The 22,974-nt window shown below is 40.8% G+C and overlaps 1 protein-coding gene across 2 annotated transcripts in view; it reads right to left on the bottom strand.

Annotated features, from left to right (window-relative positions):
- Positions 1 to 585: 585 nt before the first annotated feature.
- dpysl2b (dihydropyrimidinase like 2b) overlaps positions 586 to 22,974 on the bottom strand; it is a 31,981-nt gene continuing 9,592 nt past the window's right edge. For both annotated transcript variants that reach the window (XM_080875401.1, XM_080875402.1), the window contains exons 2-14: positions 18,741 to 18,829; positions 17,765 to 17,949; positions 15,478 to 15,642; positions 15,038 to 15,099; positions 13,948 to 14,028; positions 13,528 to 13,596; positions 12,508 to 12,628; positions 12,088 to 12,244; positions 11,832 to 11,973; positions 9,963 to 10,133; positions 6,881 to 7,060; positions 6,453 to 6,618; positions 586 to 4,911 (exon numbers count right to left, since the gene is read on the bottom strand). In XM_080875401.1, the coding sequence (XP_080731527.1) occupies positions 4,820 to 4,911; positions 6,453 to 6,618; positions 6,881 to 7,060; positions 9,963 to 10,133; positions 11,832 to 11,973; positions 12,088 to 12,244; positions 12,508 to 12,628; positions 13,528 to 13,596; positions 13,948 to 14,028; positions 15,038 to 15,099; positions 15,478 to 15,642; positions 17,765 to 17,949; positions 18,741 to 18,829 (1,680 nt within the window). In that variant the 3' untranslated portion in view covers positions 586 to 4,819. The remainder of the gene's footprint in view (positions 4,912 to 6,452; positions 6,619 to 6,880; positions 7,061 to 9,962; positions 10,134 to 11,831; positions 11,974 to 12,087; positions 12,245 to 12,507; positions 12,629 to 13,527; positions 13,597 to 13,947; positions 14,029 to 15,037; positions 15,100 to 15,477; positions 15,643 to 17,764; positions 17,950 to 18,740; positions 18,830 to 22,974) is intronic.

Genomic DNA, 22,974 nt, shown 5'->3' on the forward strand with positions numbered 1-22,974 from the left:
TGGAAGGGTTACCAGGAGAAAGCCTCTTTTCCTAGATGACAGCTAAAACTTAGCTGAAATGCAGCAGGACAGTGATATCAAGCAAAGCAGCAAATCTGTGCCAGAATGGCTAAAAAACAAAAAAATGAAGGCGCTGCAGTGGTCCAGTCAAAGCACAGACCTCAACTCGATTAAGATGCTGTGGTGGGAAAACTTAGAGCCGTGCATAAAAGAATGCCCTTAATGAACTGAGGCAATGTTGTGAAGAAGAGTGGGCCAAAATTCCTCCATAATGATGTGAGAGACTGATAAAATCACACAAAAAACTTCACATTATTGCTGTTAAAGGTGGTTCTCCAAGATAACAGGAAGGATACTGCTATATAAATAATGATTTGGTGAAATATATATTTATTGATAAGTGTGTTTATTTTATTTAGGGACCAAATGACTTTTTATTTTCTTATGGATTTTAAAGCCTTAGGGCCTTTAATTCACCTGTCTAATAGTTATCCCTTCCTTTACTACATCAAAGTCAGTGTGGTGCACTGTGTGGAAAACATGTTGCTTAACACAACGCATAATAGGTAATGAAAAACACACAGACTTAATTCATTTTTTCTCATTTTTTTTAATTCATTGAAGTCCTCGCTGTTACTTTCTTTTCTTTTTCTTTCTTTTTTCTTTCTTTTTTTTTTTTTTTTACATCACCATCCGTGGGATTTGACATAGTGAGCAAGCATCCCAGAAACCCCACAGCCACCAAGACAAATACCATCACAGAGTTTCACTTTCACAAAGGTTAAAGGCTTACAGAGGGCGACGGAGGGGCTGCAGGTGGCAAAGGAGATGTTTGACAGCATCAACAACCTCAGAATGGAAAGAAGCTCCTCTCAATCTGCAGCATGTTGCTTACATACATATCACTCGTATATCATTAGCAATAATATGGCATAGAAAAAGCATCCAAGCTGACAGAGCATTAAAGGAGTATAAGTGTGTGTATGCGTGTAAACTGAGGAGGCATGGGACACGAAGAGGATGCCAATAATGACAGCTAGTATTTAATATCCGAGTGATTTTTTTCAGGCACAGGCGCTGCAATGCAGCAACGGCTCCTTGCTCTTTAGTGTGCTAAGAGTGTGTGTGTGTGTGTGTGTGTGTGTGTGTGTGTGTGTGTGTGTGTGTGTGTTCCTCAATAGTCTGCAGTGCACTGTGAACTATGGTAGCATTCTGAATTCCACATAACCCAGCACAGGATTATGTAGTAATGTTTCAGCACTCTAAGTGAATAATGAAAAAAATGTGTGTGTGTGTGTGTGTGTGTGTGTGTGTGTGTGTGTGTGTGTGTGTGTGTGTGTGTGTGTGTGTGTGTGTGTGTGTGTGTGTGTGTGTGTCCGCAAAAACCTGTACTAATAGCTCCAGGTCAGGACGGGTTGCTGATGGCAACCTCAAATTTGACAAAGCGTTGCCATGACAAACAAAAAAAGCAAGAACCCCATGAGAGTGGAGGGGTCTGTCTCTACGGCAACAGCCAGAAACAACCAAAGAGCCAAGAAGGGAGGAAGAGAAAGAAGGAAAAGGGAGAGCGAAAGGAGCAGATGCAGCCAGACTGTGCTGGTGTTGTGGGCCTCACCCACACCTACACTTTTAACCAAACTGAAAAAGCGGTAACTGGATTTACTACAAGCTGCAGCAGAATGCTAACATGGATGTTGAAGAAGTTTTTGAAAAGTATCAAAAGAATTAAGAAACTGTGAAACAGTAAAATTCTCCACTTCTGACTTGCAGAGGTTTAAGTTGCCTTGAAGACATTCCTATCTCGTCACATATTTGAATGCTTCAGAGACGTGCATTTATTACATTCCCGTCTGCCTTGGATTCTTTAAATACATAAAGCATTTGTAATGCTGAAAGAGTCTGCCTTCTACAGACTTCCTGTTTTTTCAGAGGGGAGAAAACCTGGAACACTAGGGCTGAAAGTGTAACTTTTAATATCTACATTATGCACAAAACCACTCAGAAATTTGGGGTTACTTGGGAATGTCCTTTTTGCGCATTTGTTCTAATGAGAAGCCATTAATCACTGATTTTTCATGTAGCATCCATCTAGGCATACATTCAGCAGACTGTGCTTGAGTGACACAGTGCTACCTCCTGCAATGTAGTGACTAAAGAAGCCATAAATTTGGCTAGACAAGCAGGTAGGGCAGTTGTGTTAGTTTACACTCTCAAAATGCCCCACAAAGAGTTTTCATGCAACAGTGTGTACTAGTCTTTTCAAAAACCAGCACAATGAAGCTCTGAGGGCTACTATTTAACAAAGCTGCCATATGTAGTTCTATTAGATGCCTATTTCTCAAACAAGAGACTATGTCCTCTCACTCAATCGAGCATCCAGGTCCACCACTTTTCAGAGCCAGTTTTGCACCAGTGTGTGAAGGGAGCAGTACACACCGTTACATGAAAACATCCTTTTTTTTTAACAGTGTGCCCACTGACCACGGGAGACATGGTTGCTGAAATTGAGCTTCTCCATGCTGTCTTAGGATATCTCATTTCAATAGCAGGGATCACACCTCAAATATGATTAGGTTTACTGAAAGAAGTGCATTTGGAGAGAGCAAGGACCTGGACCTGTGACTGCAGTTTAGGAAAGGCCACAGTGTGGATCGGTAACGGCTCCCTGGCATGGTAGTGGAGGCACAGCGCTCAGAAATATAGAACCGGAAGGGTGGTGCGTTTGAGGTGTAGTCCTATCCCTGAAATTCAAATAAATTATCTCCACTAAAAAAATATATATATATCAGTGGTTTATAATGAAAGACAAGGTTATTTGACCCAATTTTCCACCAGTATAATATTACATTGATGACTATTTTGTACTGTATTTCAAAGTGATCCCTAACCCTTTTAGTGGTAGGGAATATGTATGTGTTTCACCTTTGGTTTCCCCTAAGTTGCTGTCACTATGTTAACTAGACAGGCGCATTTAAAGAATCTAAGCCCAGTTTATATAAGTGCCCCTGGTTATGTTCATGTCAAGTTTATTCAGCGTTTAGTCACAGGCAGAAAGATGGTTACTGGTGAAAATCAGTTGCTTCACTTAATAAAACCAGACTGTGCTGTTAAAAAAAAGAAAAGAAAAGGGAGAAGAACAATGCATACAGCTGCAGTACAGCCTGAAGCAATGTTAACTCCACAGCCATACTGAGAGCTGTACAGGAGCCTGCTGTGCGTGTCCCATTCCTCACACATCAACACTGCACACTAGTCAGAAGTACATTAGCTCATGTCTACTTTCAAGCATAAATCAATAGTGCTCAGCCCTTAGGCACCTAGTTACAGAATGACACTAAAAAGCAGTTTGACAACAAGTTCAAAACTATAAAACAACAGAACATTTCAACATATCAAGCACTGTTCATCTTTACAGGGCTCTATCTTCAGAATAGGCCCAATGAAAGCGCAAAATCTGGCACCTTTGAATCGGTTAATCCTGGCTATTTTACATCTTTTTATCTTACATCCTTCACTTACCTCAAAAACAATAACAAAACAAGAAGCTAAAATCTGACTATCAATACAACTTCTGTGGGTTCAGGCACATAAAGAGTAGAAAGAAAATGAGGTGTGTGTGTGGAGGGGAGGGGGGAGTATAAAACAGTCACATTTGGAAGGAGAGACATTCTGTATGTAAATGCACTGCTTGGTGACGGACGGTTGTCAGATGTTTCTACTGCTGTCAATGAAGAATTTGGACCTTTGTGATTCCTGGGAATGTAAACAAATGGGAAAACATGTAGCTGCGTTGTGAACGGCACCTTCCCCACACTCCTAAAAGTTCTCTAAAAGGACGGCGCTAAAGAGAAAGTAAGGCAAGGAAAGGCCGAGTCGGAAGTAACATTAAGTACAACTTTCTCTTTCCCCCTGTAAATCAATCCCACTTAACAATGACCTTACACACAGAGATGAAGAATAAAGCTCTATTTACTACGTGCCAAAAGCTCCTTCTGCTCCACAGGACTCTCCAGCTGACTCCCAACAGACTGTACCCATAGTACAGCATTACCATGTTCAATTTTTCAAATGTTAAGGCCGTCTTCGTGGCGAATAGTCAATTAAATATCAATTGTGGCACTGTATGAGAGACAGCAATGGACTGGAAAATGAAGCGACTGAAATGTGATATAATACAAATCACAGACTTCTAACAGCTGGAAGGAAGTATTAGATTCTTTTTGGCTGAATGAAATGCAAAATTGGTCAATTTCAAGCAACTTACTGTTTGGCCTATTCGAGAAAGAATAAAAGGAAATTAGTGTGTTTTTATATCCATGCTTCATTCTAACTCCTCACAAAATGCAAAAAAAAACATGGAAAAAGAACAGACATCCTGCTCCAACATCATCGTCTGCATAACATCACGTTAGTCTTACTCAACCCCTCAATGAAAACAACAGCAAAGCAAATATCACAGGGATACATGGGAGGGAGAAATTACAGTATAAAAATGAAATGATGCAGTCAAAAGTGCTCAAATAAGGAGTGTTATCAATTTTTTTGTCAATTTTTTCATCATATGAGGCAGACCTTCTTTTTTGTTTGTGTGTTTTTTCCTAACTCTGTCCTCTAGGAACAGGTTTTTGGGGGAGAAGTGGGGAAAAAAGCAGCAAAGGAGGACATGAAGGCTGGAGGCTAACAGGTGGCCTGATGAGGTGTTGTGAAGAGTTTGAATCTTGGTGTAATGCTGTAGCTTCTTCACCCCCCACCACTTCAGCTCCTGCTGGCCATACATCCACAAATCCTCATTTCCTCCTCAGCGCCTGAGGATGGGGCTCTAACCCAGGCTGGTGATGTTTGCCCTGCCGCCTGGGGGCGCCACGATGCGCTGGGTATTCCGGCGAGGAACGTTGTCATCAATCTGAGCTCCTGTGTGATTGAATGGAAAGGATTAGTTTTATGAATTTTGGTCTTTGTAATACTAGAAAGTGGCAGGAAAAATTCCTTTGGGAAGTCAACCACAGGAGGAAACATAAATTCCCCTTCACATTGTCCACAGTGATTTTAATTACAAGCCATAGCCATCCATAGTAAACCTACTACGAGCTACGACACTGTGAAACAATGGTCTGTGCTCCTGTCTGCATGATATCAACCTTGTTTTAACACTAACACATTTTATTTGTGACACTGCAGAAAAACTACTCTACCCACAATCCAAAACAGCAATGTCTCCAATTGGAGACATTGTTGGAGGTTGCTGCTGGAGGTCGCTGTTACCATGTAAATGTGAGCACAAAACATCAATTGGTGACTGCAGTCCAGAATGAAGCACCGTAATGTATTGATAACAAGGCCACACTTTGCCACACACATGTAAACGAAAAACGATTCAATTTGAGAAGGCTGGAAGCCATTTGTTATGGAAGCTGAAATTTGCAATGCATCGTGGGATGAGTAGTTCCTCAACACTGAAATGTAAAATATGCAGCTTTGCCTTTTCTTTCCCCCATTTTCCTTTATTTTTTTTCATCAAAATCAAATCTTATTTTTACAGTTACTATTTACCTCATAGCTGGCTGAAAAACTTCAGCCAGCATAATAAAATCTACTTTTTAAATATTTTGTCCTTTAAAAAGTGGGCGATGTTGAGGTCTGAGTGTAATTAATACACAAAATTAAGATGCAAAATCTTAACAAACTAAAAGACAAACAAAACATAACACAACACACTTCAAGTGGACGTGTTATATACTGATTATAGTATATGGTGGCTGCTCATTTTTAATGCGGCCAAACTTTTAATTCATGAGGTCAGTGACTGCTCAGGTACCAGACCCTTTTTCCACTCTTGGGTATTTATGGTGTCAGTGGAGCCAGATACCACATGTCCCTCAGCCAATAAGAGAAGTGAAATGGCCTTCAAGGGAGAGTAGCTAAAACAGCTCGGCTCAGACAGTGGATAGATTGAGATACTGTAGCAAGGTTTTTTAAGCTGTCAATCATGCACAGAAATAAATATAAAACTACAGCAATAACAAAATAAATGGGAAATGAATATTCACACAAATTTACCAAGTATTATTATTATTAGCTCTGAAAGACAAATGTAAAGATTTTTCTGGTGCATAGTATCCAACCGCCTCTTTTATTTTATTTTTGATAGGTAGCCACGGTCCAACAGAAGGACCCAATTTCAGTGTAAAGTCTGCCCCTTACACTTGAATGAATGCATGGCTTATTTGAGAGCAATATGGGGCTATGCATGCAGTGTTTAACTCCGTATGTCATGAAAGAATCCCTTAGTTTAGGCTTTTCATGCAGATTAAATTTAGTGCAAAATTTGACTCATCAATGTTGAGTCTCTGATATACAAAAAGAAGGTAAATGGTTTTAAATCTCTCCCCAAAATGGATTCAGTGCTTCAACATCCCAAAAATGACTCCAGAACTGATGGTAACACAACTGACCGGATAGGCTGAAGCCAGATTGGTGCAGGTTGCGGACGGGTTGGCCAGGCTGTTTGGCAGGTGAAGTCTTGGCAGAGGAGGCTGGAGTCATGGTTTTAGGAGTGACTGACACCTCACAGACTGGACCATCATACAGTCCCCTGGGTACGCCTCTCAGCTCAGCCAGCTGCATTGTTGGAAATGAGACACAGGCCAGTCACAGCACTGGAAACTAGCAAGGAAAGATTCACACTGTGGAGCTGGATGTGTGGACAGTTTGGCCAATTCCTAACAAGATGTAACATCCCTCCAATTTTCCACAAATTACCAATCGTAAAAGAAATTGCTGGGTGTGGGAAGCAACTTTAATGTCAAAATGACTTCCAGTATGTTACCATCTGATTAAACGGTTAAACACAAACCCTAGCAGACAAAGAGGAGTGTTGTACCCTGCTGCGAGCTTTTATCCTCTTGTAGACGTAGTCAGGGAAAGGTTTACGGACCACGTAACGTCCTGAGCCCTCTGTGACGTGGAGGTTCCCGTCCTCCAAAACAATCTTGCCCTGGCTGATCACGACCAGAGGCCCGCCGCGCACCTCTGTGCCTTCAAAGATGTTGTACTCCACAGTCTGTGGGGAGAAGGACAGCAGTAGTGTCAAAAGTAACATACAATATAAAACATCACTACTTTATTATAGCATATAATTCCAAACATAAGGACTGAAGGATCTGAGTGTATTTACATATTTGAACATTTTCCCGCATTGTTAACTGTATTGCACTGTACGTACGACATTTTAAAGATAAGCCTTTTTGTTGGTGCTTTTAGATTTGAAACAGGTTTTAAGTTCTTGTCTGACACCCGACAGCTGTGTTCCTGTGATGTTTTATGGCAGCTGCTTGTTCCTCCTAACGCCATGCCGACACTTTAAATCATAACAGAAATACCTTCAAAGCGGAGATGCAGTCATTCAACTTCCCCCCGCTTATTTTCCGCTATCATAAGGCTGACGTAACCTCCTGTTGCACATTCTGCATGCCATTTTAGTTCACAGACTTATGAAGCTCGCACTGAATGTTTATTTGAAAAGCTGCCAGAGTTATATTGTAGGACTCACTGTGTAAAATTTCTATAATTTCATAGGAGCTTAACTGATTTAACTCACATAAAAGTGTTTCCTCGGGCCTACTAATGCAGAGTACAGAGGCATTAGTCTTCAGGCTGAGAGAAGAAGAAGGTGTTGTTTTAGTGCTTGTGTGTGGACATGGAGGGTGTGGAGGTTACCGTGTGACCAGTTTGAAAGCCCTACGACTCCTCTCCCAAAAAGCTTATTGAGCTAAAGCTGAGGTCATGGCAATCTGACAGAGCCTAAAATGAGATCACTGGTATATTGGGTTATCCTATGACACCCACACACATGCATGCATACACACTCCAAATGAGCAATTTCTCCCCTGAACACTGGTCCGTTATTTTCTGACCAAGCGGAACAAAAAGGAAACCGAAGAACATGACGGGATTAAGAAGACAGATTCCATGAGTGTGTACAGCTCACTCTGTCTTCCATGCATACACACACGGATACAGATGCACAGTGACCGGCCTGCTAACAATCAGAAATGATGTGTTCCAGCTCTCTGGCAGATTTTAATGATGACATCACTCCCTCGACGCTGTGTGAGGCCCACACCCTCTTCAGCAGTCAGGCTGCCATAAAACAAGAGTCCTTGATCACAACAAAAGAGTTATCAACCACTTATTTTGAATGTCATCAGTTACATGCATAACAATTAGTGTCATTAGCATTAGAAGAATGAATAGTGTGTTTGAGGGCCTCAGTGTGACTGAAAGGTCATTAAACATTGATGGGCAGTGATGGGGCAATACGGATTGATAGCACCCCCTGAGAGACTTCAAAGTTGAATCCCCCACATTAGCTTTCAAATGCATATATTAACTTTGGTGGGCAAGTGCATCATGTCCACAACAAAGCCACACCCCCACATCCCAAAGTCATTCACTGTGGCATTTCTGCACAGCAGCAGTAGCTCGTTCACAAACTCCTCCATGCTAGTTAAGCAGAGCAGTCACATCTAAGGTTCTCTGTGGTGCAGATTCCTAACAAAACATGTTATTGCATTTCTGAAATTTAATAGAAGAGACCTGCCAATTAAAGAACACTAAACAGAAATCCACAGAAGAATCCCAAAGACATAAAGACAGTAATTGTTCAGTGCCAGAAAGCCCCCCAAAATAGCGTTGCAACAGTTTCTACTTTGCGGTTGTAGAAAAAAAAATCTACTGGTTATCATAGTAAATATGTAAGCAAATGTTATATACGTGTTCCCCAACAGGTAATGCAGGAACTGGATTGGGAATCAGGAATGGAGAGACACGCCTGGACCTAACTGCCAGACCTCCGGATGTCAGCCCCGCTATCCTCTGCAAGTGCAATTCGTCAGCCACACCCATTAACAGCAGCTCTCCTCTATGATCCATGTGCTTAGTAAAATGCACATGGCCAGGAAAAGAACTGACCCGTGGGATCTGTTCATTTTAAGACCGTGAGCAGTCTGTAAGAACCTCTTGAGTGATTCAGTAGTCACACACCAGCTTTTACATTTACTCTTTCAGAAAGAGTTAAAGTAGGAAGGTCCACATTTTAGAATGCAGGATATTTTGTTTTAGCAATTTAACAAGGGCAAATTAAAAGCTTATCAAACAGTATTAATCACTTGATGAAATTACCTGAATTTTATCCAAATCTAAATAATCTATTCTCTGTGGATCCTGAACTCTGACACCAGTTTGAAATGAATGAGACAATGAGATTTTAATTTATACATGTAGTTTTGAGGCTCTTGTGGTCATGGAAGTGGTCATTAAAGTTACTGCTCTCTCCTCATTCATAAGGAGTTACCAAAATGGCTAGTTTCAAGGCTAGCCTTTTACAAGTAGGAGTATATCTGCATTCCAATACTGAGTCTTTGTCATAGCGCCACCTACAGGAAACCAGAAGTCCAGGGGTTGTATTTTCACGATCTTATCTTCATATTTTGAAGCCTGTGGGTTTTTATTTAACACTGCTGCTTTAAATTGCATCAGTGGTTTAATATGATAATATATACTTTTGTTACTGGACTCCAGTTTTTGTTAAAAAGTCCTGTTCTTAAAATATAAACATGCCCAAACCGATCCACAGTCACAACACAATAGACTTACAGGAAGTTCGCTGTCCTATATTTTTATAAACTACTCTTAGCTGATTAACCAGAACCACTCAAAATTTGGACAGCTCCATTTTTCAGACCTTCAAGCTTTTTGGTTTTCATCTAACGCTGTTGCTATGACGATGTATTGTTTGAAAGAAACAGGAAACAGTTCCTTAGCAGCTTGGAATGCCCGCAAACTTTTGGCACATGCAGCGTATATAATTAAAGTCAGTATATGGTAGGCTTTCATTAGCGAAGAAAAGAGACCTCTGTGTCAGTATTAATAGCTAGTTATGTAGAAATAATTGAGGACCATACCGACTGGTGGCTCTTGGCGGAGATGATCTTTGTGACGTCAGGGTCCCACAGCACCAGATCAGCATCTGAGCCCACAGCAATGCGGCCCTTGCGGGGGTACAGGTTGAAGATCTTGGCAGCGTTTGTGCTGGTCACGGCCACAAACTGGTTTTCATCCATCTTACCCGTTACCTGCAATAAGTCAGAGCTGAGAGTGAGAAAGCTACCAAAGCTTGTGACCTCTTTTGTGTTTTGTCCGTTTCACGTGTATTCACATACGGCCCTTTTTTGAATTAATCAAGATCAACCCTCCTAAATCCTCTTCTTGCACCAAGAAATTTAGCTTGTTTTTGTTCTGTTTTTTGTAGATCTGATAGAGGACAAAGCACTGTTTTTGGCCTTCAAAGTACATAGGAGTGGGTGGAATTTTTGGAGCTATGACCCTTGGAAGTTTATCCAAAGTGTACTTTTTAAATAGTTTAATGTCACCAGTTTAATGTCACAGGCATTAAACTGGTGTTTTCCTACTATTATTATGATATATTATACTACTATTATACCACTAATAGTAGTACTACTATCATAATACTACTATTATGATATAGTTCATGATATAGTTTGTGATTTTGGTGCTCAAATGTGGTTTGATAAAGCAGAAACACTGAAGAGAAACAAGGTTTAGCATTAGAGTGGGTTTGAAATCGATTTGTTGTATTTATGCAAACTGAAATGGCTGGGGTGTGACTTTGACCTTATCACAGCTTAGAATTACTGGGAAAAATAGTAATAATTTAAAAATTGGAAAATGTTGAGCCATTTATATGTATTTTGGGGACCTGCAACATGGAAAATAATCCTGGAAGAAGTTATTGTACCAAAAAACAAAAAATAAAAAACAAGCTAATTGTTTTGACAGATTTTTAACAGAATGACAGTAAGGGGCGAATTTTTTTTTCATTTAGTACTGTTAGTTTTAATCTAATATGATACAAAATCTAGCATTTTTACTTGTAACAGAGTACATTTAAAGGATGGTATCAGATTACTTTTATAAAATCACCTCATTCCCCTTTAATTACATTTTTAGGGCTGGCACAACTCCTACAGCTCGGTGATGTATTCCCAATAAAGCCGTTCCCTTTTAGCTGGATGTAAATTGGAGTAAAGCTTTACTTCACTCCATATGTCAATTTGGTTTTTAAGCAGTTGCATGCTTATTGTCAACAGCATGCCTAGAGACGCCGAGAGACCTATAATACACCGGCAGTGAGTTTCTGTTTACAATGCACAGGTTAAACAGACCGCAGTGTGGACTTGAAGTGAACCGAACACTTCTCAAATGAGTCCCAGTTCAGTTTGCCTAAAAGAGGTCTGACATCATTTACAGTGTTAACATAAACGTGAAAAGAGCTGACTAACTGCTCTGAGCTGCTTTGAGGGAAGAATGGAGCCAAGAGTGAAAACGCCTTTAGTGTATTGTGAGACACAGTCCTGTGAAAGAATAAGTCCACCCTTACCGCTTCCATGGGAATTAAGGGGGTAAGTAGCAGCCAGGTGCTGTTAATCAAATGCGCCTGATTAACTGAGCATCAGAAAGTGTGAGCACCTCTATAAAAGCAGAAGTTTTGGCAGTTTGCTGGTCTGGAGCTTTCAGGTGAGTGTTAACACAATGCCACCATCGTCATAAAGAAATTTCTGCAAACCTCAATGAACTGAAGCAAACTTGGCCTAAAGACTTCTATAATGATGTGAGAGACTGAAGTCATACAGAAAATGATTACCTCAAGTTATTGCTGCTAAAGGTGGTTCTACAAGCTACTGAATCATGGGGAGTTTTCACAGGACTGCACAGGGTCTTGTGAACTCCACCCAAAAGCAAAATTTACTCACCACACACTTGTCCCAAATGATAGACATCCTCTCCTCAGTGCCATTCACACCCTCAGGAATCAAGCTGAAGTCATCTTTGCCCACAGCACGCTGGGCAGTGTTAAAGGGACAATGTGCACTTCCTGTCACCTGAAGGTCTCCACTATGTAATAAGTTTAGTACAAAAAAGACAGACAGGACTGTGTCATGCTCAGAGAAAAAGCACTGCTGACATTTTCTTTTTAACTTTGCCTATAACGTGTTTGCATCCAATTACCAGGAGAGCAGGGAGTTGAGATAGTCTGGTGTGGTCGGGTCAGGGCTCAGTGGAGGAGAGGTGACGTAAGCAGCCGCTTTGGCCCAATTCTTGCTCCAATAGTGTGAACCGTCTGTTCCCAGACTTGCAGTGATTGGCTCTCCATAGACAACAGTGCCTATAAAGACAAGTCCCATCATAGCATAAGATCCTATGTTCCTCACGTGCATGTCATGCGAACTCATGCAAAAGCTTCATTGCATCTATTTGTACTTATCTGTGTTTATTTTACCGTTTTCTGTGAAGTCTACTCTATAATTAATCTTAATCATAACATAAAATTGGGCTTAAATTTAATTTAGTTTCATATTATTGTGAAAATCCACTAATATTGTCTTTTTCCTCTCTGACGATGGGCAGTATCTTTATCTTAGTTCTCACCCTTCTTCCTGGCCTGAGCGATGACATCAGAAGCGCTCTTGCTCATCACCTTGGTGACATACAGCGGGCAGTTGGTCTGGTTGGCTACAGTCACAGAGCGGTTAACGGCCTCCGCCTCCACCTGGAATACAGAAGAGTTCACTTTAATAGATGGAGGTGATGACCTTTCTTATTCCTCTCTTCTTCATTTCAGTCTTCGTCATTTTAATGTGTGCACAACAGTATGTCAATGCCCTGGTGTTTTAGATATCACATGTATTTATAAAGGTAAATAACTTATATATAGTATATAAAATGAATAAATGAGGTGAATCAATTTAAGCTAAATATTAAGGAAATATCTAAGTATTCAGCAGCGAGCTGTAGCTTCATATTTAACTCATATTCTCCTTGCATAGCAACGCAGGTACAACAAGGTTAAACACTGAAGGGAGACGTTTTCTGACAGATTAAATGACAGAGAAAATGTTCCGAGGTGAAAAGCAATATGGAATTTAAAATTTTCTAGGTCAATTTATTGCAACATTTCAAGGTATTTTTCATTATTTTTATGTCTCTTTTTCCATGTATGACCATGGAAAATGGTCAAGATTTGATTAACCTGAGCAGGAGCAGCACTGCCATGACAATTTAACTTGTGCTTTTTCCCCTAAGGCCCCTAAGAAATCACTGCCTTCATCAGATGATAATTAGAAAAATACAGAAAACCTTAAGAAGAAAAACTGAGGAACTGATTTTAAAATAACATTGATTTATGCAGGGAGGATGTACTCAATTAAAGTGGCTTTAGGGCGTGATTATCTACATTCATCATGGGAAAAGGAGAAAGTTACAAAGATTATAAAGAAGTGAAAAATCCAGAGCCTCAAGGTAAAACTTTCAACGATTCAGACGCAGCAACGCTGAAGCCCGTAAAGGTCACATCCCCTACTGCGAAAAAACCCCAACAACTTGGAGATGAACCGATACGCTTTCCTCAAAGTCCAAGCAACATTTCACAGAGTTGTAGCTGTGACTCACCTCCTCAGGGCGGCTCAGCACGTGTCCTTCAGGCCCAGTGATCCCCTGCTCCAGCATCCTGCGCTGCTCCTAAACACACGCACATGAGCACACACAAAGCGCATTGGGAAATACGAGATGTTGAGTCATGTGCAGGTGGACGAATGTTTGTCATGACTGGCTTTGGCAGTGAAAACTAAGCAGCTCTGAGAATATCTATCCTCATCTGTTGGCTATTAACAGCTTAGCACTGAACATTTCGTCACAACTGAGAAGAAACTGATGTGTCACAGTCTTTGAGCTCAAAGTCCAGCTTTCAAGCGGTATCTCATAACCCTCAAAGCTTAGGGCGTTAAGATTCCATTTAATGCAAAAATCCTGCAGAAAAATCATGTCTGTTCATCTCCAGATGGCATCTTGTTATGGTATGAAGAGTCATACCTCAGCTACGATGTCACCATTCTCAGCGTGAACCTGGGCGATGGCTCCCAGATCGCGGATCACACTGAAAACCTCATACACCTGCAGCAAAGACAAAGACAGTAAAATTTTGAACTCCAGCACAGACCTAAAGTCTAGTTGTATCAATTGTTTTAGATGAAGAGGAACTCACAGCATGGGGGGGTTTTTTTGCTTTTTTGATTTCCAGCAGTGATATATTGGAAAAATCTTTTCTTTTTAAGTCAGTGGGTCATTCAGACAATGTCTTTGTCTGAATGAATGTGACTAATTGGAAAAAGGGCTAACATTTGGTCTACCCTAGTATTTATTTGGTTTAAAAGATGGATTTAAAGTCTATAATTGAATAATTTTAGCAAACATAAGCTCTTTTTTCCACTATCAGTTGTGGGTAACTGATTGTGTAGTAATCTTTATTAGCGAGTCTCCCACAGTCTGAAGTTTAGGAAACACAGCGAGTTCACAGACAGAAGAAAAACTGTGGTGATGAACGAGTCATCATCCCCCCAACCAGGACTGCTAAACATGCAACAATAAAAAGCCGTCAGAGTTTGACACGGAAGAGAAAATGATAAACTCTGGCTGCACCCAACTGCCAGCATTCCTCACACAGGTGCAAAGATCATCACAGATCTGTTTCAAAACTGCTTTCAGGTGGGATTAATTCATTTTCAGTCAGAAAGAGAGTTTGTGGCTTTCATTATCCTGTCGCTCTCCCAAGAGAAACACACAGGAAAATCAGCACGAGGGGAAGCCTAGCCAAGACAAACAGACTCGCACAGTAAGTCACGCTGTAGAGTGAGCGCGTGAGCCAAAATCAAGAGTAGGATATGACTTTTATGATAGTATTAGGTCAGATTTACTGTAGGCTTTCAATCTCTTTCTCTTCCTCTTTAGGTCAATACTTAATGCCTGTTTGTTGCCCTGGCGATCGGACAACAGTATATCTAATATCACCGCTGTAAGTATAAGCAGCCTTTAAGCTAAAAGAGTTTGTACAGAAGGGCTGTAGCATAATTCAATTTATTGTAGCACAATACAGAATATGCTGAAAAATTCAGTGACAACCTACCTGAGCATCAGTAAGCTGGAAAATATCCTTATAAGCCAGGTAGACCAGGAAAGAGTTAACACCTGAAAGGTTTAAAGCAGAAAAAAATACTAATCATTAACCAACTTAAATACGAAGTTCCTTGGTAGATGATGAACCCTAAGTTTGGATCATTTGAATGCAAGAAAACTATTGTGTAAAATAAGACCCTTTATTGTGGGTTTTTGCGTGTGTCTTGCTAAAAAGTGAGTAGAACATCTCTTTCTGATGCTTTCATTCTAAAAAGTTGCATTAAATGCATCACGTGCAGGCTGCTGCACTCAGGTTACAGGACTGATACTGACTGATGTTAATCTTTTTGCATCGAACAGATCTAAATATTAATTTTTCCAATCACGTTCCCAACGCGCAAATCTTTAATTCAAGATAATCAAACATGACTGTGGTTACGTGAGACGTACCGTGATCCTTCACGAGCGTCTCCATCTCTTCCTGGATTCCCTTGTGCCACTCGGTAATGTCGATATGCAGAGAGTAATCGCAGCAGGACTTGCTGTCGGCCCATTCACGCCACTGCTCGAAGGCTGACATAAGGCTGGTGCCAGGCTCAGGTAGCACATGGTCAACTAGACGCACACACACACACACACACACACACACGCACACACACACACACACACACACACACACACACACACACACACACACACACACACACACACACACACACACACACACGGTTAAACAGCTACACAAATACAGGAACTCTGCTGTCTTGTATTTTATCTATCTTTTATGTTATGTAGTATCCAGGCCTAATGGACAATGATGTATTTCACGCCTGGCTGTATGAACATGTGGAACAAACTGATTTTTTAAAATGATCATATTTACACACCAGAGTCAGACCTGAAACTGTATGAAACGTGTCTGATTAGAAACCTTTCATATCTAGAGCAAGATGCAAACTCCAGGGCTAAACAGTGAATGCAGAAACTGCAGTTCCTGAAGTGGCCACTTTAGGCTTTCCCCAAAACACATTCTTAATAGAGTTCAATGCTAAAATGCCCAACTTTACATTTGCTATTTTTCCTCTTTGATACATATGTATGTAGACTGAATGTCTTTGTAAGGTCCTGTGTTCCTCCTCTCATCCCCAAATGGTCACAGCAGATGGCTGACCCTCCTTGAGCCTAGTCCTGCCACAGGTTTCTTCCTGTTATAAGGGAGTTTTTCCTTCCCACTGTCGCCAAGTGTTTACTGATGGGGGTTGTTTGATTGTTGGGATTTTCTCTGTATTATTATAGTCTTTACCATATAATATAAGGCCCCTTGAGGAAACTGTTTTTCTGATTTGGCACGATATAAATAAAAGTGAATTAATAGAATTTTTTTAACTCGCGTTTAAATTTAACAACGCTCACAAGGTCAATATAAGAAGTCTATGTTTGAGTTTTGGTGAGTGAAATTCTAATACTATTATATTTACGATTTAGCAGGTATCTATTGTGTGAAAGCCCTGCTAACTAATATCATCACAAATCCCTCCAAAACATTGTCCCTACTGGCTCCAAGACAAACCCAACAACCTAACATGACTATTACCAGTGAGTGAGTGGTGTCAAGGTGGCTAAAATGTACCTTTTATATGTAGTCTGTAGTTAAGATTGGATTCAGATGCCTTTAATTAAGCCTAAACTACATTGAATAGAGCATTTCATTATAGAAATCATCTCTATTTGGCAAGTGTCACCAGGCTGCAGGATGTTACACACCAATTCCAGACCTGACTAAGCCCCTAAGAGGAGCTACAGCAATCGGCTTTTAGCTTGGGGTAAAAAAGGCATGCAGTGTGAGTATGTTTTGCTGCCAGGAGGAGGATGGTGTTCCTGTTGAGTCAGCAGAGGGAGGGCCAGTGTGACATTTACAGTTCAAGTTTTCATTTAGCTTTGTTTTCTTTGCTCATTACGTCAACTCTTTAAATTTGTATGTAAATTTAAAAATAACATTACCATTAAACCAATGTAAGAACCAAGATTTGCTGTTACATTATATTTACGATATTTTGTTAGAAAAAAAAATCACTGATAAAACACAGGGTAAGAGTTTGGGTTTTTTTTTTTTTTAAATCTGGGTACAACTTGAAACTGACTCCAATGCCCTGTTTAAAAACTATGTCTAGGACAAACCAAGCCATAACAAAACTACAGATAGATGGTAACTCAAAGGAAGTAGAAAGAAATTCCTGCGGACAAGTTTTCAACTAATGCTTAAACTCTTAACTTGAGCTTAACGACTTTGAAGTGCAAGGGAAACGAGCCCAAGGAGAAGAAAATCTGGGCTTTGCAAGCACCATTAAGAAATTCAGAATACTACAACTACAACAGGCCAAAATTACATAAACAGGGTGTATAAAATAATAGCAAACAAACTACAGAGTCTGTCTGTCTCTTTGGAAACTTCCTGACACAGTATGTACAGCAATCAGCACCTCATGGCTCAGAGTGCTCCGACCAGATGGATGGGTTCATATTTTGGCTTGCTCATGAGCAGGCCTGGCACGCTTCCTGTTCTCATTAAGACATGTTCAATTAGGGCCAATCAGTAAATGAAGAATCACTGCGGGGAAAAACCCACCACAGACACACTCAGCTTCCTTTCACTCACACAAAGCTTTCAGACACCAACTTTAACCCATTTCTGAATCTTCTGTTGCAGACAGCAGGGGCTTTGTGCTCAGCAACTCACTGATCATGGTGGTGCCTCCGGCCAGCGCCGCCTTGGATCCCTGGTAGAAGTCATCAGCGGCGGTCATGCCCCGATCGGGCATCTGGAAACGAGTGTGCACATCGATGCCACCGGGCATCAGCATCCGACCATGGGCATCGATGGTTTTTACCCCACCGGGCACAATGAGGTTTTCCCCGATTTGTCTGAGTTAAAGAGAAAAGCAACATTTAAACTGCTGATTACACCACCCTTAGTAATTTTAGAAAGCAGAATTACAAATGAATTAGTCATTTTAATTTCATTAATTACATTTACTATTTTTTAGTAATTAGTGGTTTCATATACTTATGGGTTAGGGTAGTAGTTTTTGAGTATGTATCAATGCTCATCATTTTCTTTGTGGCAGTTTCCATTACGCTCTGCAAAAAAGTAATTAACTTCTTACTCACAACTTTTCCTGTTTTGTATAGCAAACACAGTCAAAACTAAAAACTGACTGCATTGTCAGCTTTCTCCAGGGCCGTCTGATAAAAGCCAGACTTGAGAAAAAATATCTGTCCTGCATTGCTAGAGCTCATCATCATAAATAAATCATCCTACTCAGTCACTTTTGGCACTAAAACAGCTTAGTTTCATGACGATTAACCTAACGAATTTACAGAAAAGTTATAATGACAAGCTAAAAAAGTGATCAGAATTGTAGTATGGCAGTGCTGGTTTCATTTATTGGTAACTTTGACATTAAACACTGAAGATTTTATATGGCAATAATGACAAGTTTACTTTTCACTCTGCAAGAAGAATGTATTATTTGTGGTGCTATTTAGAGGTAATTGTATATCATAGTGAGATTATGGTGAGATGAGTAGTAAACTCTACTTGCTGCAGAGGAGGCCCTTAGTTAGTGTGTAGTGATTCAGCCGAGAGCTTCAAACATGGACATGGTAAAAGTTGGGTTTTTAATAAACTGCCGGCAGCTTAAAGGAAAACTCACTTGATGACTCCATCCTCCATATAGATGTCGGCACAGAAGGACTGGTCATCATTCACAATCTTGGCCCCTTTGATCAGGAGACGGTCGCTCTGGAAAACAATAAAGAAGGTGAATTGCTGCACATTTTTGTTTAAAAAAACAGCTTGAGTTAATCTGTAGGAATAACAACCCTGTAAAAGACATGGATTTATAGCCGCCTATAAAAATACGCTTACAAGGGTGAGTATCCGATTTGGCTCAACTGGATGCTGGATTAAGGGCATTTGATGAAAGACGTTTTGGGAAATGTCACTTCAAGGAGTGGATTGGCAACAATCACAGCAAAACATAAATACTGGCTCTGCTTGGCCTTTTTAGGCTGCCGTCTGATAAGGAACACATGGCTGTGCATTGTCTCTCAGCTGACACTGGCTTTCCTATTCTGCAAACACACACGCATACAGATATCTGTAAACACACTGTACACACTCTTAATACTCTAACACACTGATCCGGTGGGGGTGGCTGATTGGAGGGGCAGGGGGTAAAAGAGTATTAAGAGCTGGGATGTTTGGACCAGCACCAGTTTTTTTTGTGTGTGGATGTTTTCACTGTGACACTGTTTATGTCAGGCTGGCGGTGGAAAGACATTGTGAAAAGAAGATGAATACGGACAAAGAAAAGACGTTAATCTAAGGAGGGGACTGGATTCAAACAGTCTGACTGCTTTAAAATGGGATTAGTGAACATCTGCAGTACACAAAGCATTATCTCCAAATTAAGAAGAACAACAAACTTCTAGATCCCTGTGCTGAGAGCAAAGAGAGGGCCCAGTGCATTTTCATCACCGCTCCTCTCACTGGTGGATCACTTGATCTTTGCTTTAAAAGCAAAATTAGGGAAATCATTCACTGCTCGGACAATAAAGACAGCAGCCCGCCTCCAGACACACCCATCTGCCCCCTTCATGTGGTCGAATTATCGCACAAACAGACGTGAGAGAGAACCAATCAGGCCACTGAGCGTGTAATCAATCATCCATGCCTGCTGCCGTGCCACTTGTCTCTATGCTGGAGAGAGGACGGGGAGGAGGGGGGAGTCTACCACCTCCACAGTCCCTCCTTCGAGCCACCCCGGGGAGGCCCTGGCCCTCTCTCCAAGAAAGGGAGTGGCAGCTATGTCACAAGGGCTCCAGCGTTCCCCCTTCTAACAAAGGCTGCTCTGTTTGAGGCGCTGCCACTGGCTGCTGCCAGGCCAGCAGCTTCAGCCCAGAGGACAACTGCTGTGCTGCAGGCAGCACAAACCATAAGCCAGCTCTGTAAAATATTACCTAATAGGTTGTTTATATAACACAGCCACATATGTAGAAATAACGCAAACTTATTTAGCTCACTTAAAAAAATAAATAAATAAACTGAATATCTTTTAGCTTAGTATGTAAACAGACTAAGTTGGTCTATTTGGTGGTTTTAATGACCAACATTCAATATTTACTACAGGAAAGTCTTAAAAATATAAACAGATTAATGGTTTAAAAAAAATGATGGATGTTGCAAAGAAACGCTCCATAAATATGCACTTCTTTTGCATAACTTTAGTGCTGTTGCAGGGGGAAAATTTTGACTGGGACCAACAATGCCATTCATAACCAGACCCCAGTGTGAAGGACCTCAGCTGTTTTTTACTAGCAGAGGTAAATGCAGCCTCAAGATGGCTGCCCAATAATTTCAGTTTCATAGTCTTCAGCTTTGACGGCCACTGACTCAAGTGATGTCCATCAGATCCGCAGTTCCCTCAGGAGCCACAAAAGCTTTAAACCCTTTTCCATGTACAGTAGTACCCCTGAATAGGAAAAAACAAAGTCCTCACACAATGATCTCAGATATATATACCTATCCAAATTTCCTTATGACTGCTTTTGAAGCATTTTTTTCCTCACATGTGTACTAACGTTTCACATATTAGCAATACCCCGTATTCTTCTGGATGAAATATAGAATGGAGTAAAGTACACAGTAAAACAACTTCAGCTGACTGCAGCAGCTTCTGGAAAATGCCTTGCAGTTGTCATCTGAAAGGTGTGGCCACACTCTGACAGCAGTGATGGAACTAATGCAGATAGATCATGTGGTAATCTTCGATCTGTGTGGAACAGAGTGCTCTGGTTGAGCGACTGGCTTCGCTCCAGCCCGCTGCTGGCCCGTTTTCCTCCCAACAACTGCTTTGAAATATGCCGTTACATCATGCGCCCCGTCATGACTGTCATTATCACATTACTCACTGAACTTTGCCAAGACACTGCAGCCCTTCTCACAAAATTGCACCTATTGCGCTGTTTCATATAGAGCTGTATTTGCAGAACAATTAGTGTCCCTGAATCCAGAACCGTGCTTTAAAATAATTCAATTGTTTTAAAGCTCGCAGGGGTCGTGTGACAGAGCGTGTGATTGTACTGGATCTGTGCCAAGCATGACAGTGACCTTTCCTTCGTGGGAACTTTTTCAGAGCTCACAAACAGGATGTGGATAAAGCTCAATGGGCCCACTGTTACTAAACTACTGTGTTTACATTCCAGGCTACAACCTACAACCTTACTGAGATTGCATACAAGGCAAAAACAGTTCAATGAGCATTAAAAAAAACCTGATCTGTAACGTAATTAGGACACTTATAAAAACAATCACTGAATATTTTGTTTAACACAGTAACTTTCCTCAACCTCCTTCACCTCTGTTTCCTCAAACAAAACATCCTGGACTAGTGTAATACTTTCGGCATAGTGGGCGGAGCATGGAGACAGAGCATAAATAAGTCCCACCCACACCAAAGGGGCAAACAGTTCATGGCTCCTTTTCTATCTGCTGATAGATGCCAAAAAACTGCAGTGCAGTGGGACGCAGTATCAACAGAGCCTAAAACTGAGCCCTCCAGAAAACAGGAGTGAACACGTGACTCAAACTGTGGGATAATGAAGCTCAGAAGCCTGCTGTGTTGTCTGTCTTTTGTTAATGATAAGTGTCAGTTTTAGACAAATTTATTTCCTTAAGTATTATGAGATTGTCTGCAACTTTAATTACTGTGAAGTGTGGATAATTTAGATATCTATGACTAATGTTTTGTTTGTGTTTATTTGTTTTACCTTAGCTATAAGAGCTTGTGACTGGAAGGGGCAACGTCCAGAGCTGAAACAACAACTCCAGTTCGTCTCTGTGCCTCCTGAGGCTCGAGTCAATCCCCACAGACTTCTATATTAGAGAACTGAAGTGCACATTTACAGCTGGGTACAAAATATAGTTTTGTCCTCTATGGATTCCTTCCTCCTTCATAACAACTCTGAGTGGCAGGAATTTCTTTGTAAATCATCTATCTGGGTGTGTGTTTGCATTTGGTGCCTTTGTAATGTAATACCTGAATAATATTAACCCTCACTATTATGTACTGACGATACCAGAAGTTCTTGGGGGGGTTGTACTTATCTTCTTGAGTGAAAGTCTAGTTAGGGCTAATTAGCCAATGTACCCTCAGTGTACTTTGCTACGAGCTCTGGGTAGTGACTGAGCAAAAGAATGAGATCGCACATACAAATAACCTCCCTTAGAGATACAGTGAGGAGTTTGGTCATTCACAAGAGACAAAGAGTAGCGCAGCCACTCCTCCACACTAATATGAGCCAGCTGAAGGGGAGGAGGTTGCTGGGGGAGAGGGAGGTCTGGGTTTCTCTAATTAGACTGCTGCCCCCACAAGCTGGACTTAGATAAGTGATAGAAGCTGGATGGATTCTATCTGAAAGCCATTAGAAAAGACTTCCAGTTCTATAGAAGTATACGAGAGAAAAAAAGGTATTTTGGGTCATATTAAATCTGTTATGTAAGTATTGGTCATATCATGCATCAACATTGATATGGTATAAAGCGGCACGCTTGTTGACAATCATAAATCATTAACCAGTAAGGTTGCAATAGATGACATCGCAGCAGCTACTTTCATCTTTTACACTTTTGATGACTCCAATCTTTGATCCATAAGGTAACTTCCAGTTCCAAAAAAACCCAACATGGTGATGGACAAAACACTGATGTTGAAGCTTAACAGTGTCGAAAACCAACAATTGATGACTATGTCCATTTTTTTTAATATCCATGCTGTTAACACATTGCTGGCATTAGATTTTAAATAGCTCTAACATAGAAATATCTCATTTTTAATCCATCTGCAGGCATGTTGTTAGCACTTTAACCCCGAGATGTATATTGTG

This window comes from Rhamphochromis sp. 'chilingali' (assembly GCF_963969265.1).
Source record: "Rhamphochromis sp. 'chilingali' genome assembly, chromosome: 2".
Taxonomy (NCBI): Eukaryota; Metazoa; Chordata; class Actinopteri; order Cichliformes; family Cichlidae; genus Rhamphochromis; species Rhamphochromis sp. 'chilingali'.